General features: G+C 38.6%; 2 protein-coding genes across 2 annotated transcripts; both read right to left on the bottom strand.

Annotated features, from left to right (window-relative positions):
* Positions 1 to 788: 788 nt before the first annotated feature.
* ppp1cc (protein phosphatase 1, catalytic subunit, gamma isozyme) lies at positions 789 to 4,512 on the bottom strand. Its single transcript, XM_050051200.1, has 7 exons — positions 4,102 to 4,512; positions 3,575 to 3,706; positions 3,162 to 3,392; positions 2,810 to 2,914; positions 2,349 to 2,572; positions 1,681 to 1,815; positions 789 to 1,461 (listed from the first exon to the last, which is right to left on the bottom strand). Exons 1-7 carry the CDS (start codon positions 4,154 to 4,156, stop codon positions 1,372 to 1,374), a joined length of 972 nt encoding a protein of 323 aa, XP_049907157.1. The 5' UTR covers positions 4,157 to 4,512; the 3' UTR covers positions 789 to 1,371.
* A 2,036-nt stretch (positions 4,513 to 6,548) lies between these two features.
* On the bottom strand, positions 6,549 to 11,651 carry myl2b (myosin, light chain 2b, regulatory, cardiac, slow). Its single transcript, XM_050051216.1, has 7 exons — positions 11,478 to 11,651; positions 9,752 to 9,841; positions 9,564 to 9,639; positions 7,359 to 7,463; positions 7,186 to 7,264; positions 7,060 to 7,108; positions 6,549 to 6,947 (listed from the first exon to the last, which is right to left on the bottom strand). The coding sequence occupies exons 1-7, from the start codon at positions 11,478 to 11,480 to the stop codon at positions 6,843 to 6,845; spliced, it is 507 nt and encodes a 168-aa protein (XP_049907173.1). The 5' UTR covers positions 11,481 to 11,651; the 3' UTR covers positions 6,549 to 6,842.
* Between the last annotated feature and the right edge of the window lie 4,062 nt (positions 11,652 to 15,713).

Here is a 15,713-nt window from a genome sequence, read left to right as displayed (position 1 = left end):
ATAAGGAAATATCACTTACAGGCAGCGTGTATCTTATTTGGATGTAATAAAACTATGCGTAGAAATGTTTTATGGGCAGATACATGTTTCTGAGAACAGATTAACTGTAAATATAAATATATATATATTTGAAGCATAGAAATAACATGTTACCTGAGATATATATCATAAACCGACGTGGAGAGAAATAGGCAGCGAAAACAGCCAATTCCCTAAAAGATATATTAAAAAAAAAACATGTTGTTCCTCTTCATGCCGACTTGTACCGTCTTTTAAATATAATATTTCACATTTCTAGGGCAGCTTGCACATTTTCATAACCGAATTGGATATTGCAGTATATTCTGTCTCCCCCTTGTGGGTGTCGCCTTATGGGAGACCCTTTGTTCAGGAAATATTGTTGAATAACAAGCATTGCATTTTAACCCTTGGTTGAATTAAATCTATGAACTCTGACCACTAAACGTCTCTTTGCGCTTGTTGTAATGAATTGTTTTTATTAGATATGTAAATATTTCAGTTTTAGTTGATTTGCCTTTACAATTTGTATTTTAAATTTCTATTTATATACTTGTTTTAATGATTGTTCTGTGCATCGTTTAATCTTCAACTGTGATGTTTTTTATTTTTATACTTGACATCATTGTAAATGAGCGCCAGCCCTAAATCGTTTTTTCAAGTTTGAATAAAGGTAATAATATGAATAATTTTGCAATTGTTAATCAGTTTGTATAGTGAATTTTAGACAGCAAATAAGTGTGAGAAACATATGTCACTCAGACACCAACTTCCCCCTAAAATACACTCAAGTTTATTAGAAAGATTTAGACATTACAAGAGTGCTTCTTTATTCATTTAATTTAGCACAAGACTTGTTTAAAAATGTGATGATGCAGTGTAAGGTCAATATCCTATGACACTGACCGTAAATAAACTGAAAATAAAGTTTTACATAAGTAAACAGGTGTTTGTGACTTTTTCCCCCGTTGGTTTTATAGCCATTAATACCCATTACTGACAGAGTGAGGAAAAGATGACAAATGAATAAAACATAAAAGAAACTGGAAAAATTGTGCACAGCTTCAAACAAGGCATTCCTGTGCATAAGTAGCCGTATTGTTACATTTTTCCTGATTGAACAGTCATATGTGGCAAAGACTAGCTGCAAAATGGAGTGCAAAACACCTGAGGTTTTCATGGTGACATATCAATTTACCCCTGTGGACAAAACAACAAAATATTTTGCTTTCATCGGGTAGGAGTGAATATCTTTTCGGTATTGGCAGCATGAAGGATATCCAATCCTTCAAATGCAGAGGACGAAAGCAGAACAGAGGAGTAAGACTCCGGCCATTTGTGTGTCCCCCACACTCATTTCTTGGCTTGCTTGGTGACCATGTTGCGAGGGGGAGTCACAGGACGGCTGCCGTTGGGCTTCTTCTTCTCAGCTGGTTTCAAAATCTACAAAAAGGAATAGACAGCACTGTAAAACAACTAATAATGGGGCCTTCTTTTTGCAGGTGAGCAAATGTTGACGCAGCACAACTTCAGATTTAAAAAGAACATTTTGGACATTTGTGATGGATGTTTTTCATACTGTAATATAATTAATTTACAGTAACTCTCAGGTGCAAATCATCCTGCCCCAAAACACTTAACATACAAGCAAAGGCACCTTACCTGAAAAGAGCACATGAGGGTCTCATCCACACTCATCATGGCACCAGCATTGTCAAACTCTCCACAATAGTTAGGTGCTGAGAACAAAGTGACAAGCTGCCTCTTTGCAAAGAATTCATAGCCATCCTCAACAACCTGCATGAGATAATAATGGTAGAAAAGACAGGTTTACACACCAAGAAAATGACACCTTGAATGGATGTGTTGTTATGAATAGTGTCAGATAAAGTTCTGCACAATGATTCCCAACCAGATGGGTCGCACCACCCACATCGGGCCACAAGATGATAAACACAATTAGAAAGCTGAACACATACAGTTCTGCCACACAAAACCATATGTATTTTCAGACCTTCCTCTGGCCCTACCTCTTCAGGTCTTAGTATTTGTAAATGAAACAAGGAGAAAAAAGCTTCTGCTGAACCGTCACAACCACTAGACATACTGTATGCAACCAGTGATCAGGGGAACATTGCATTATTTCTGAGGGATCACAAGTAAAAAAGGTTGGGAACCACCGTCCAGTACACACAGTATTGTGCCAGTTGTCTGCACAGTGTGTGACGAACTGCAGTCCTTGTATCACTTGTATTCAGCATGTTCAGTGAGCTGCCAATATACAGCCATGTCACAGGTCTGTTTATAATAACAGAGGTCATTGTACTTACCTGATGGGCACGACAGATCAGATCTAGGTCATGCTTGTGCAGGAACTTGGCCACCACCTCAGAGCCAAAGGTAAATGATACACCCCTGTCGTTCTCTCCCCAGCCCAGGACATCCTTGTCTGGGTCAGACCACAGCAAATCGCACAGCAGACCCTGGTCGGGCACGTCAGTGGGGCGCATGATGCGTCTGATTTGCTCCATGGACTGAAGGTCAGGAGACAGCCCTAAATGGAACAGCAGCAAAAGTACAAATAAACACACTGATACCGAGGTCAATACCTATTACACATCGGTATGGCCTACGTCAGTTGACAATGTGCAGAGACAGCATTACTAAAAGACAAATATGAGTCCCATCAAAAGTACATGACTTTGGACATTCTGCACATGTAAAAACAACAGCATAAATGTATAGACTTAAAAAATTGTGTTTTACTACAAATTCATAAATGAAGACCCACCTCCGTGGCAACAAAAGATTTTCTCATCAACAATGGCGGCAATAGGGAGACAGTTAAAACAATCTGTGAAGGTCTTCCAGAGTTTGATGTTGTACCTTCTTTTACCTAAAAAAATTCACACAAAAAAAGAAATAAAATTCCGCACTGTGAAGGGTACAAAAACACTTTGTGTGCCAAAGTGCACTTAAACTATACAGTATAGAGTACAAGAGACAAAACACAGAGCTAAAACTACAAATTAACTCAAACTACTCACTTACTTACTCACTACTGCATGAAACTGATATTAAATGTCTGCAGAAACACAGACATTTAGAAATAATTTTACTGGCCAGAGTGGTACAATACTCACACTCGTCATAGAAACCGTATATTCTGTTGATTGAAGCACACTCATGGTTTCCCCTCAGCAGGAAGAAGTTCTCTGGATATTTGATTTTGTAGGCCAGCAGAAGGCAGATGGTTTCCAGAGACTGCTTCCCCCTGTCCACATAGTCACCCAGAAACAGATAGTTGCTTTCTGGAGGGAAGCCGCCATACTCAAACAGCCTCAGCAGGTCATAGTATTGCCCGTGGATATCACCTGCGTGACAAAGGTATATCAATGCACCTGCAGCACAGCACCAAAGTGAGTTGTATATAATTGTGTTCTGAATCATAATCATCCCCTTGGTGAAATTTGAAAAAAGGAGCCAGACATGATTATCATATCAAACTACATTTGAATATGTATTTATTTCTGATACACAAACAAATCTTACTTACCACAAATCTTGAGAGGGGCCTCCAGCTCGAGAAGAATGGGTTGACTGAGAAAGATCTCCCTGGACTTCAGGCATAATCCACGAATCTCATTCTCCTGCAGCTGCACATTCTTGCCAGGCTTTGCCCCTCTGACTGCAACAAGAAAACAAAAACAAAAGGTCAGCACAAACAACAGTTGAAGCGAAGTTGGCAATGCCTGATACAGTATCTCTATGCTGAGGCAGTGTGGGACAAAAGGGGAACATATAACCGCGCCGGAATACGCAGTACTGTTTGAGATACACAATTTGTATTGGAACAAGTACATGTCGTTTCGTGCCATTCAGGTACAGTAACAGTCACAACCCAAACACACATTAGGTGAAGAGTATCTAATTACGGTTAGCTAACGTTAACTAATATGGCTGGTTACTTCAAAACACATAAGCTAAAGCTAGACGCGTTTCTACTCTTAGCGTTTGTCATAACAGCATGCAGATAACCGAATTAATGTTTTATTTATAAGCAGTATTTCAACATTTCCTTACCTTCTAAAAGTCGTTGGATGATACTGTCTATGTTGAGCTTGTCAACATCAGCCATTGCAGCGTTGGCGTTGATAAAAGCGGTTCAGTCAAATCTAGGTCTTGGCGTTAACACACTTGTGAAAGCTAGCCCGCTAGCTATCCTGGCATTAGCTACCTAATGTTAGCTAGTTGATTTTCCGGCTGAGGGTAAAGATGTTGGTGTGACCCTGCTTCTGTTTAGCTGCTCGTTGACACGTTTAAAATCTACTAAGCTACGTAGACATCACAGTTTTTAGAAAAAACTACATCCAATTTGGGGTTTGAAACAAGAAACAGGGACTAAAAAAATAAACGTCAGCCGGACTAGCTGTTAGCTATCTATGGTGTCCCGTCTGTGTTTTTCTCTGCCGCACCTTGTACAGCTAGCCAGCTGCTTCAAGGAGGCTGCTGCTAGCTGCCCCGCTGCTGCCCCCTGCTGTACCGGATGGAGAATGACCCTGTAACCCATTTAGGGAAAGCTGAGTTATACAGTGTAAAAATACAGGAAAAATAGCATCACACCAACTTAATTATTAAGTAGATGTTATGACCATCGGTTTTAAGGAGCCACTTTGAAGACAGAAATCTTCTTTATTTCCTTGTCATATATAATAATAATACAAAGATCTGACAGTTAGGGCAGTTAGGTATGATCTTTTCACAGTAGTTATTTCATGGTCCTAATTAAGAATGGACATAATAATACTACAGCCAATATTTTAAAGCACTGTGATTGCATTGGAATTATTTTTGATGTGATAATCTCAAATGTGTTGGCAGAGCATTTGAAAACAATCTAAATTTAGTTAAGGTGCTAACAACAAATCAATTTGTGTGAAGTTCATTGTTGTTCAATTGAGCAGTGTTTTACAGTTACACAGCATGACAAATTAACTTGCAAATCAAATGATCCTAAAATATTTGATGCACAAACAGAAGCACCCCACCTGAAAAGAGCACATGAGGAGTTTAGTGTTTTGTAGTTACACTACAACTATTTGTTTGCACTGCTGGTAATAACTAATTGCACACTTATAGCTGTTTTGCACATTTTTGTTACAACCTCTACTTCACTTCTCACTGTGTTGTGTATATAATTGATCTTTTTACCCCTGCAATTTGATATTTTTTTTATTTTATTACTGTATATTTCTTGTATATTTTAAATTTTAGTACAACTAATTTTTGTATATATCTTATATTTCTATTTTTCTATATTCTACTGTCCACATACTGTTTGATTACTTGCTGCTGTAACACATCTATCTATCTATCTATCTATCTATAGGAAGTTTGTGCCATTAGAAGACAGACAGCAGCTTTTTACAGAGTATACAGTGGCTCAGTTATTGGTAAGCCATACACAGTAATATAGTTGTGTTAGTAAAAACAGGGAAATGTTTATCAGGTAATTCTGCAGCAATTTTGAGTACAAAGGCACACGTGACAATGATGCTGTAATAATTGGTATATTAATTTCAGCCAATTATGTTGAAAAGACAGGCTCTTAAGTATTTTGACAGTTTGTCGACTGAAAACAAACCTCTCTGAACTCTGAAGTAGAGCTGTCAAGTGTTGTGGCAGTTAACATATATAGAGTACATTGAGAAAAATGTGGAGTGAAATTTCCTCAGAAGAAGTTAGGCACCAATTTCCACACATGAATTTGTAGTAAACTTTACACTGGATATTGTCAAGTAAACTTTACTAAGCAAGAATAGATTATATCAAAAGAAAATGGTGAGTAAAATTAAGTGATAAAACAGAAAATTGTCAGCAAATTTTACTGAGTGTGCTGATACAAAACTTCAGTGTAAGCCAGATAGTATGGCAAACAAAACTTCCCTTTAAAGAAACATAAAACCTTTAAATGAAGTTGCACTGTTAGCTTAGGTAGGTTTGCCCTTAACAGAAAGTAATAAGTATGGTAGACAAAGCGTAGGAGTTGTTTTGTTTCGTTTTGTTTTGTTTTGTTTTTTGTTGCAAAGAAAATAACATAGAGTCATATATATTTTAATTTTCTCGGGTTATAGGAAGTTAGAGGGAAAACTGGAACACTTAGAAAAGGAAAGAGTTCCTTCCTAAACAGACCCCTTAGCTTAGAGCAGCTGTCAGTAGCTGGTTAATAAGGGAAGCTGCTCCCTTTGGCCAGTAGCTCTTTTCATAGAGCACAGATATCTTTCATATTTTCTTTTTTAACCTAAACATGTCCTACTGCTGTACAGTCGGCACTGGACTAAAACTCAAATGACTGTATACAGCTAATTAAATATCACTACTAAAACAGCTCTTTCCTGCTGAAACTAAGGGAAGTAAAGCTGCAAACAAATCTATCTCCCTGGAGCCAAATGGAAAAGAGTACTTGTTGTTTTTATTCACTGGGATTAACTAACATCCTCAGGCCTGCATGTTTAACATCCTGACCACTGGAAATCTCCCACATCATCAAAACTATGGTTGTGCAAATATAAATGAGCGGACCTTTGCACATGTCTTTTTCAGTGCTACTGCCAGTGATATCAACACTCCCTTCATTTATTCATTCAGCAAATATATCTCAGAGCCAGTAATGTCAAAACATGTGGTCTCATGTACTTTTAATTTCACCTCATACATATCAATAGATAACATCTACGTAATTTAGTAAGAGATAAACCTGTACATGCTACAACTAAATTCAGCACAAACATGACTCAATGGTTTAAATGTTCAGAGGACATCATCTACTCCTGGTCTTTCTCTTCACCATGTGTGATGACGTAGACCAGGTTCTTGTAGTCTAGGTTTCCTGCAACATCTGGTGGGAATGATGCAAACATCTGTTCCATCTATGGGCATGAAGTGAAAAATAAAAACAGGATTGCCATTTGGAGTGAGGAATATCCTTAGTTCAAACTCAACAATGTCATACTGTAACATCATCTGAGGTGGAGCTCTGACCTCTTCAGGGGAGAACCTGTCTGCCTGGGTCGTCAGCATCTCGGTCACACTGTGAAGACAAGCAGCGATGATCAGCAGACTGGATTGGCTCCTCATCCTACAACAGAGCACTACACTGTTACTCACTAGTCTTTCTTTAACGTTCCTTTCCCCTCAGGATCAAAGACTTTGAAAGCGTTGAGGATGGTCTCCTCTGGGTCAGCACCTGAAGATGAACAGTGGCAGCTGTGAGTTGATGAAAAATTCAAACAAAAGTAACATATTTTTCTAAGAATTGCAATGAACCCCCCCCCCCTCACCTTTTAGTTTCTCTCCAAACATGGTGAGAAAGACAGTGAAATTAATTGGTCCTGGTGCCTCCTTCAGCATCTCATCAATCTCTTCTTGCTTGACATTTAAACGGCCTAGAGAAGGATGGCAGATAAATTGGAGTGAGTTTAAAGCGGCAACTAACGATTATTTCCATTATTGATCAATCCGACTGTTAATTTCTCAGTTTGTTGATGAAGCGTTTTGGTCAAAGGTGGACCAGTAGCAGATCAGAGTTAGGCAGCTGCCTATGTTGCCTTATAAAACAAGCCACTAATTCTATACTATTCTACTTTACTTAACAAATTGCTATTATTATTACTACTGGTTTTAGTATAACTACAGTTCTGCATGTGGATTATCCAAGTGGTGTTGCGGTGCCCCAGCAGAAGCTGTTGCTAGATGGCTGTGGGTAGCTACAATCAATGTCAAACACTGTACTGTCTTTCAACTGTATCAAAAAGTGGAAGACTAAAATATGTGAGAGATACATAGCCTCACAGTCGACTGTAATAGTTTTTGTAAAGTGTTATGAACGGCCTTGTTTCCACCAAGCAGTTTACTTCAGTTCAGTACACATTAGAACGGTTATTTTTCCATTTCCACTGTGAAAAGTTGTGGATGGTACCAACAGAACTGTTCCATACTATCCCCATTTTTCATCACCCCTCTGTTGGGGTACCTATCACACGGATCTGATACTTAAAGGTGGAGCTAGAAACACTGTAGTCTGTTGATTGGTCAATAGAGAACCGTCGCTCTTGCTCAGGGCTAAGTTGTGGCTGGTTAAAGATTATGTAACCACTGTTAAAACCGTGGCAAGTTTTTTAAACTATAACACTAACTATAAAATGAAAAGATTTTTTGTTGCTTCCTCATCCTTACTAGTTAGCAGTTAGCTGGCTAAAGATAGAGGACAAATAATTTAATTCCCTGTGCACCCCAAAGGCCACTGCCAGCAGCCACTGGCAACTTTTAAGGTGGAATGTTTACTTGTAATGTTACTCAATGCATGAGTTGAGGACGTGAATCCATCAACACACATTAAATGTCAATATGACATCTCTGACCATTCCATTTGTTTTTAGATTTCTGTATTGTCATTGTACAAGTACAACGAAATGAAGTGTACAAAAATAACTATCACTGTCTCTCTTGGATGACATACCCTTTAGTAAGGAGTGCATCTTCAAACGTTTAAAAAATATATGAATTTCATCAGTATGTGAACTGCAAATATTCTGTTTTCTCACTTGGGTAAAAAACATGTTGGAGTGTCATTCCAGTGAGCACTGGCAGCATTTTACCCCTGCTCTTGTTCAACAAGGACTCAGCGCACAAACCTGCTATTTTTAAATATCGAGAGAGACTCTTACTCCAACCTGTTTTTTTTTTGTCCTGAAAATGTCGCAGTGCCAAGCCCATTTCGTGGACGATAAATGAGGTGCAGACATTCCTTTCTATCACCAGTGAAGATTAAATACAGCAAGAGCTGGACGGAGCAGTGAGTAAAAACAGCCCTACCTACATTTATGATTACTACCTGCGGTGGAAACGCTCATGGCTTCTAGGGTTAAGGCACATGTCCGTATGGGTTACCTATGGTTCTGTAGGTACTATACCGTTTTTGGTGGAAAGACGGCTATAATGACAATATTATGAATGATTATCTTCTCACAATGTTATGCTGAATTCCTGTCAGAAGGCAAGCAGGCAAACATCATGGATTAGTTTGCATTCAGCCGTTACATTCTGAGCGTATCCCACTTGCTATCTTTGTCTAAAATTAGGATCTGTTGATGTTCCCATCAACTGTTGATGGGAAACGTATTGTAACATCATACCAATAATAATACCACTTAAGCTAGGACATGCATGAAAAGGTAACATGACCACCTCAGGTTTGGTCCCCCCTAATGTTGAATCAGTGCTTACAACCTTGTAATAAAGTGTTTAAAAAAGTGAAAAACACTTATTATAATATCCCAGAAACCTCAGGTGACACTTTCACATGTGTTTATTGTCTTAGCAACAGTCCAAAGACAAAGATGTTGACATTAGATAAGACAAAAGAAAAGCAGGGACCAGATAATGTTTGGGATTTTTGCTTGAAAAATAACTTTGAACAGATAATCGTTTTATACCTCACAACACAAAAGACACATATACATGTAAACACACACAGGTGGTCCTACCTAAAGCTGCAAAAGTGTCTCTCAGGTCATTCTTGTCAATGAAACCGTCTCTGTTTTGGTCCATGATCGTAAAAGCCTGCAGAGGATTCATTGTTACATGCTGTGTCTCCAGTGTGCACAGTGAGCATTCACCACAGTGTAAACTGCTCATATTCAATGTGAAAGAAAACATTTGGCAGAGCACTGACTTCTTTGAACTCCTGGATCTGGGCCTGTTCAAACATGGAGAACACATTGGAGCTGGCTCCCTCTGCTCTCTTCTTTGCTTTCTTGGGTGCCTGCGGGGTTTGACAATGATACTCTAATTAGATCCAATACTAATGGCACGATCATCACCTGGCTCTCTGCTTCAGCTTCACTCATTATCGGTTTCACTGTGACACATGTGCTTATGATAACGAGCCAATGATCAGCAAACTTACAGAGTGTGGGGGCATTAATTGCACAACAGGCAAGGTTTATACCGGGGCACGCATTTCATTAGGAGGGATTACAAACACTGTCAGTTTGTTATGGAAATATTTACTCAAGCCTCCAATTTTGTGAGAATGCAGACTAAGCCTGGGGAGGGTGTGGTCTGCTGCCCGCACTCCCACAGTCCCAGGATCACACGGGGGATTATTCTATAGGGCCTGGGTGATGACAGGAGGGTACACTGAGCCCTGTTTGATCAGAAATCCCTGGGAGGCAAGGATTATGTCGAGTTATTTACATGACTGCCAAGGAACTGTGAAAAACAGTGTAAAGGGGATGCAGTGCGATGACATCATATTGGTTGGATTCACGGGCCTCTCGACAGCTGCTGTCTAACCCCTGTTGTGGATTAGCTCTCGAGCACTTCTATATCTCATGGACGGGACCTCTGGCGCTCAGCTTCATTTATTTCTTTATTTTGTTTTAAGAGGATTCATGCAATCATGGGATGGGATGCAGAATGTGCTGTTTCTTGATGCTGCCCAGTGCCGATCATCCTGAGAGGACCAACAGAAACTTCAGAGATCAAAATGATGCATTCACTTATTCTTAATCTGTTTGTAGCCTGTACCTGTTGCTCCTCTCCTTTTCCTTCCTCCATTTCCACTCACCTCCTTTATTGTCTCCTGTCATGCTCTTTGCTCTTCTTGTTTCCTCTCCTTAACTCTACTCTTCCCCCTTCCTCTCCTTTTACTTTCCTCTCCTCACTTCCTCTCCTCTCCTCTTCCATTTTAACTCCCCCCTTTCTCTCCTCTTTCCTCACCTCTATATTTACTCTCCTTTCCCTTTCTCCTCTATTTCTCCTCCTCCTCTTCTTTTTTTAACTCCTTTCCTCCCCTTTCCTCTCCTGTCCTCATTTCCTCTCTCCCTCTACCACCCCTCGTTCCTCTTCTGTCTTTAATTCCTTTCCTTCCGTCCTCTTCTAACACCTCTCCTTGTTTCCTTTGTCTCTACTCCCCCTTCTCTTTCCCTTTCTTCTCTCATCTTGGTTCCTCTCCTCGTTTTGTCTTCTTTCCTCCACACTTCCCTTGTCTCAGCCTCTTCCCTTTTTCCTTTATATCATGTTTCCTCTCTCTTGTTCTCCTTTCCATGTTAGAATTACCAATTCATATAGCTTTTATTTTATTTCAGCATTGTGAGTAGGCAAACATGATCAATAAGTCATCAATAGGACAACTGGAGTGCTGTCCTATGATGATTTTTTTGTTGTTGATCTATATTCAGTACCCATAAGCATATTGACATGGGCTATATTGATTCATTATCATTGGTGAGAGTAGATCAAGATGTATAATTCATCAAAATATGCCATGACTGTATATCATGAATATATAAAATACTATATTAAACACATTTAGCAGAAACAGAATGTCTCCCTGCAGTCTGGTGGTGATATAAACAAGATTACATGCAATGGGAAGAAAATCTGTGTTCACTTACCATATTTCAGTGGTAGCTGATGAGCAATATCCTCGCTGCTATATGACGGAGCGACAAGCAAAACAAGGGGTAGATATACTGACCCCGCTCCCCTGCATTATGGCGCATGCTTATGGGCTATAAATACTCCATGCCTTGTTTAGTCAGAGGCCCAGGTAAAGAAGACTATTCCCTCACCACCACTGCCACCCTCCATTGTCAGAGTTCATGAGATTTAGGGATAATAGCCAAATACACATACCCCATTACTGAGACCCAGGAATAACAACAGGACATAGCTTTGGATCACAATGGACAGTTGTTTTAGACTGACAGTTGCACTCGATGGGATCCATCACCCAGCTGTCCTGTTAGTGCTCCAGAGGGACTGAAACGATGTTATGATTGGAGCTGTTTCTTGGTAGCACAATAAACGGAACTGTTAGCTAAAGTGTTCTGAGCCCCAATAAGACTATGATCATCTACAGCACGCTACGCTGTGGAAAACATTAGTAGGAAACATTGTTCATATCATGCGTTTTATGAACAATGTTGTCATGCTCTTACAATGTTGGACAGTTGTCAATTCATGAAAGTGAACTAGTATAGATAATGTTACGCTCAGCCACAGATCTTTGCTTTGTGTCCTTAACACAGATGGGCACAAATATCAAGAAATATCCTTTAGACATCAATTGTATTAAAGTAAAACAGGCCTACAAGACACTGGTAAAAGAAAATGTGTTAGAATACAAACTATCACATTTTAGGCTTTTAGTAGCCTCAGCATGGGTCTGTCCTTAACCTCCTCTTATTTCCCAAATCCGAGATTTGAGGTGGCCAATCAGGATAACTCTGTAGTGGGAGGCTGCAAATTCAGGGGTGCATGCTAGATGTTATCTGTCAGCCAAAGTGACCATCAACTGACTGCATGAAAAGCCAACTGAAATGCAACTAGGGGAACTGAACAGCTAGGCCTCGGTGATGCACTAGTCCTTCCAGATGACAATAGTAGAGGTCTTTTTCTAGAGCAATAAATATAAGTGCAGTGGAGTTTAAAAACAAACGATTAAACAACTGCACAAGACACAAAGCAGCACCATTACAGCAGAGCATGATACAGTACAAAACAGTACAGGAAGAACCACCACCCTTCCCTCAATACCAACAACAAACTAAATAACAGGAGGCCCACTCTCCATTGTGTACATCTGTAACACAAATTAAATACAGTAGTTCACAATAAGTGCATTGCTGGACCGGACAGGACATATCACCTGATTGACTTGCAGTGTTTTGGGCTAATTGTTGTAGACCTACAATTTTTTTTCTACAGTTTAAAGCCAGGAATAAAATGTGTCTTGGAGAGTAAAATGACATATCAAAAATGAAGTATTCTTAAATATTTGAAATAAAAACTATAGTACTTCACCATTACATTTTTTTTCTGTCTGCAAAATACAAATTACTAAACACTCAAAAGCAATGAAATATGCATTTTAACTACATTTAATTAAAATACTGCACATCTCTGGTCCTTAACCAGTTAGCAGATATGTTAATTATAACTGTGGTGAAGCTGATTTTTTTGTGATAATTGAAGGCAAATTAGGTAATCACAAGAAGGAAAGTTTCTATTTGCACACCTTAAATCTCAGTTGAACATAGGAGCTACATTCTGTGACATCACATCTAGTTTGTGAGCCAATCATAGTCTGGTATGCAGCTCATGGGTGTGATGTGGAAACATGAAACCTCCAGCGCACAAATACTGAGAATGGACTTTACAGTGAAGTCAGAGACATATTGTGTCTTATAGTCTAACTTTTGACACGAATTACACAATATTAACAGATTCTGGACTGTTGAATAACGTAGAATAAATGTAATTTTACACATTTTTGAGAATTCAAGTCACAGTATGCTCTGTTTTTTTTTTTTTAAGAAAAGCAAAATAGTAATGAAGTGTCATAAAAGGTAGGCTACTCATTATGACTTCTCTTGACAAAAAAATGTTACAACTTGGAGAGCCAGTATGAGTTATGAGAAAATGAATTTACAGCAAAAGCAAAGGTAACTCCCAAAAACTCGACCTAACACTGACAGGGAAACACACAGACTAAAAACACCAGAGGAAGACGGGTGCAACGGGCGACAGGTGACAGCAGGGTTAATGAGGAACAGGCGAAACTAACCAGGGTGGGGATTTGAGGACAATGGGGGCTCGGACCTCTGTAGCTTGGACCCCGCACTCCCATGTGGAGTCCAGAGGAATGGTCCCCTGTTATTTATTTTAATAAACAAGCTCTCATTCAAAGTATGTGTCTTAACTGAAACGTTTAAATGTGTATACAGATTCAGATTAGTAAAACAAAATCTAATCAACTAATAAATGATGAAGTATTATTATAGATTAAACCACTTAGCCACCATTAAACCACCTCCACTTAGCTGCTTTACCACATGCTACATTAAAGTGATGAACACATAAATGCATCAATTATATTATATATATATATATATATATATATATATATATATAGATAGATAGATATGTATCTGAAATGGGCCATTTTACATGATGGGTACTTTTACCTTTGGTTCTTTATTTTAAAAAAGGTTTGAATTACAGGGTGGTTTTACTCAAATTACTAATAGATATATACATTTTTATTTTGGTATTTTTTGGAGAACTGGTGCTTTAAGCATTAACAGGATGAAAACAACACAAGGTCACTTGGATGAAGAAATAGTTAATTATAGCTTTCATGGTGATTATTTAAATTTTGGTTTATTCACATTTTTAAACAGCTTTTGCTTTTATATTTTTCGGAAAATTACAAGTATTTATGTGACTGAAATACACCTTTTTCACAGCAGACATTTTTATGTGTCATAGAATGAACAGCACAGTTGTAATTAATAACCTTGATTAAGGCTGCATTGCAATTAGATGTTCCAGTTACGAGGTCCTGGTATTGTGCATAATGGTTCACAGGCATGACTTACTAGAGCATTGGTAATGTTATTAGTTACACATATACTGCCCCTGCTTTGACAAGCCAAATGTGTGCTGTGACAGAGGTCTAAAGGCTAACCAGCAAATAGAGACAAATGCTTTAAATGCCCACATTTTCTAAAAACCAGTAACAGTGTCTAAAGCTATAGTGAAGTGTGACAGCAACTACAGAGGATAAAGTGCAACCATTTTGACTAATATTTAGGACATGTGGAGTGAAGTTAATTCTTTTTCCACGCTGCAGACTCCTTTATCTCTTTGACCATTCACTTACCTATCTTGTCCAGTGGGTAGTGCTAGCAACCCACAGCATTCAGCATCCGAACTACCATGGAAATGTGATCTTGACTCATTCTCAGCAACTGTGCATTTGTTGTCCCATCTGATTTTAAACAAACACTTAATTGTTATGTGTGTTCTCAGTTTACTGTATTTTAGTTCCAATAAAATCACTCAGGAATTAAACTGCATCATGTGCTAAATTAGATATTTTCATGATGTTATGATATAATTTCTTATAATTCCTATTCATAAAAATTGCAAGACATTATCACATTTTCTAATGAATATTTTAATAAACCTTCATGAGGTTCACTTATCACCTACCCAGCAAAATATTCCTTTAAATACAGTCAAAGTGCAGATGCATAGCTACGTACCTTAGTCAATACAGGCAGGCCCTTGTATTGATTGGTTCAGGTAGGTGTAGAAGTAGGGTGATGTTATAAACTGGAATAGTCCTGTCATATTTTGGCAAGTGATCATTCTGCTTTGTTTTAACTCACTTGTTTCATTAGATAAAGGTTGCTATGATAACCAAGGTGATAACTGCTGTAACCAATTGTAAAAATTTACACACTAAAAAGGGAAAGGATTTATAATACCACCAAGTCTGCCTGAGTCAGTGTGCTGGGATCTCTGTAATAGTGAACGTGTTGTCAGATACTTCAGCAATTAATCCTCTGCTGATGATTGTCGTAGAGGGTCTAAGAAAGCATTATATATACACTGAACAAAAATATAAACGCAACACTTTTGTTTTTGCTCCCATTCTTCATGAGCTGAACTCAAAGATCTAAAACTTTTTCTACATACACAAAAGACCATTTCCCTCAAATATTGTTCACGAATCTGTCTAAATCTGTGTTAGTGAGCACTTCTCCTTTGCCGAGATAATCCATCCCACTTCACAGGTGTGGCATATCAAGATGCTGATTAGACAGCATGAATATTGCACA

This window comes from Epinephelus moara, chromosome 8 (genome assembly GCF_006386435.1).
Source record: "Epinephelus moara isolate mb chromosome 8, YSFRI_EMoa_1.0, whole genome shotgun sequence".
Lineage (NCBI taxonomy): Eukaryota > Metazoa > Chordata > Actinopteri > Perciformes > Serranidae > Epinephelus > Epinephelus moara.
Note: the sequence above shows the minus strand (reverse complement) of the source record. Positions and strands in the feature narration are given on the sequence as shown.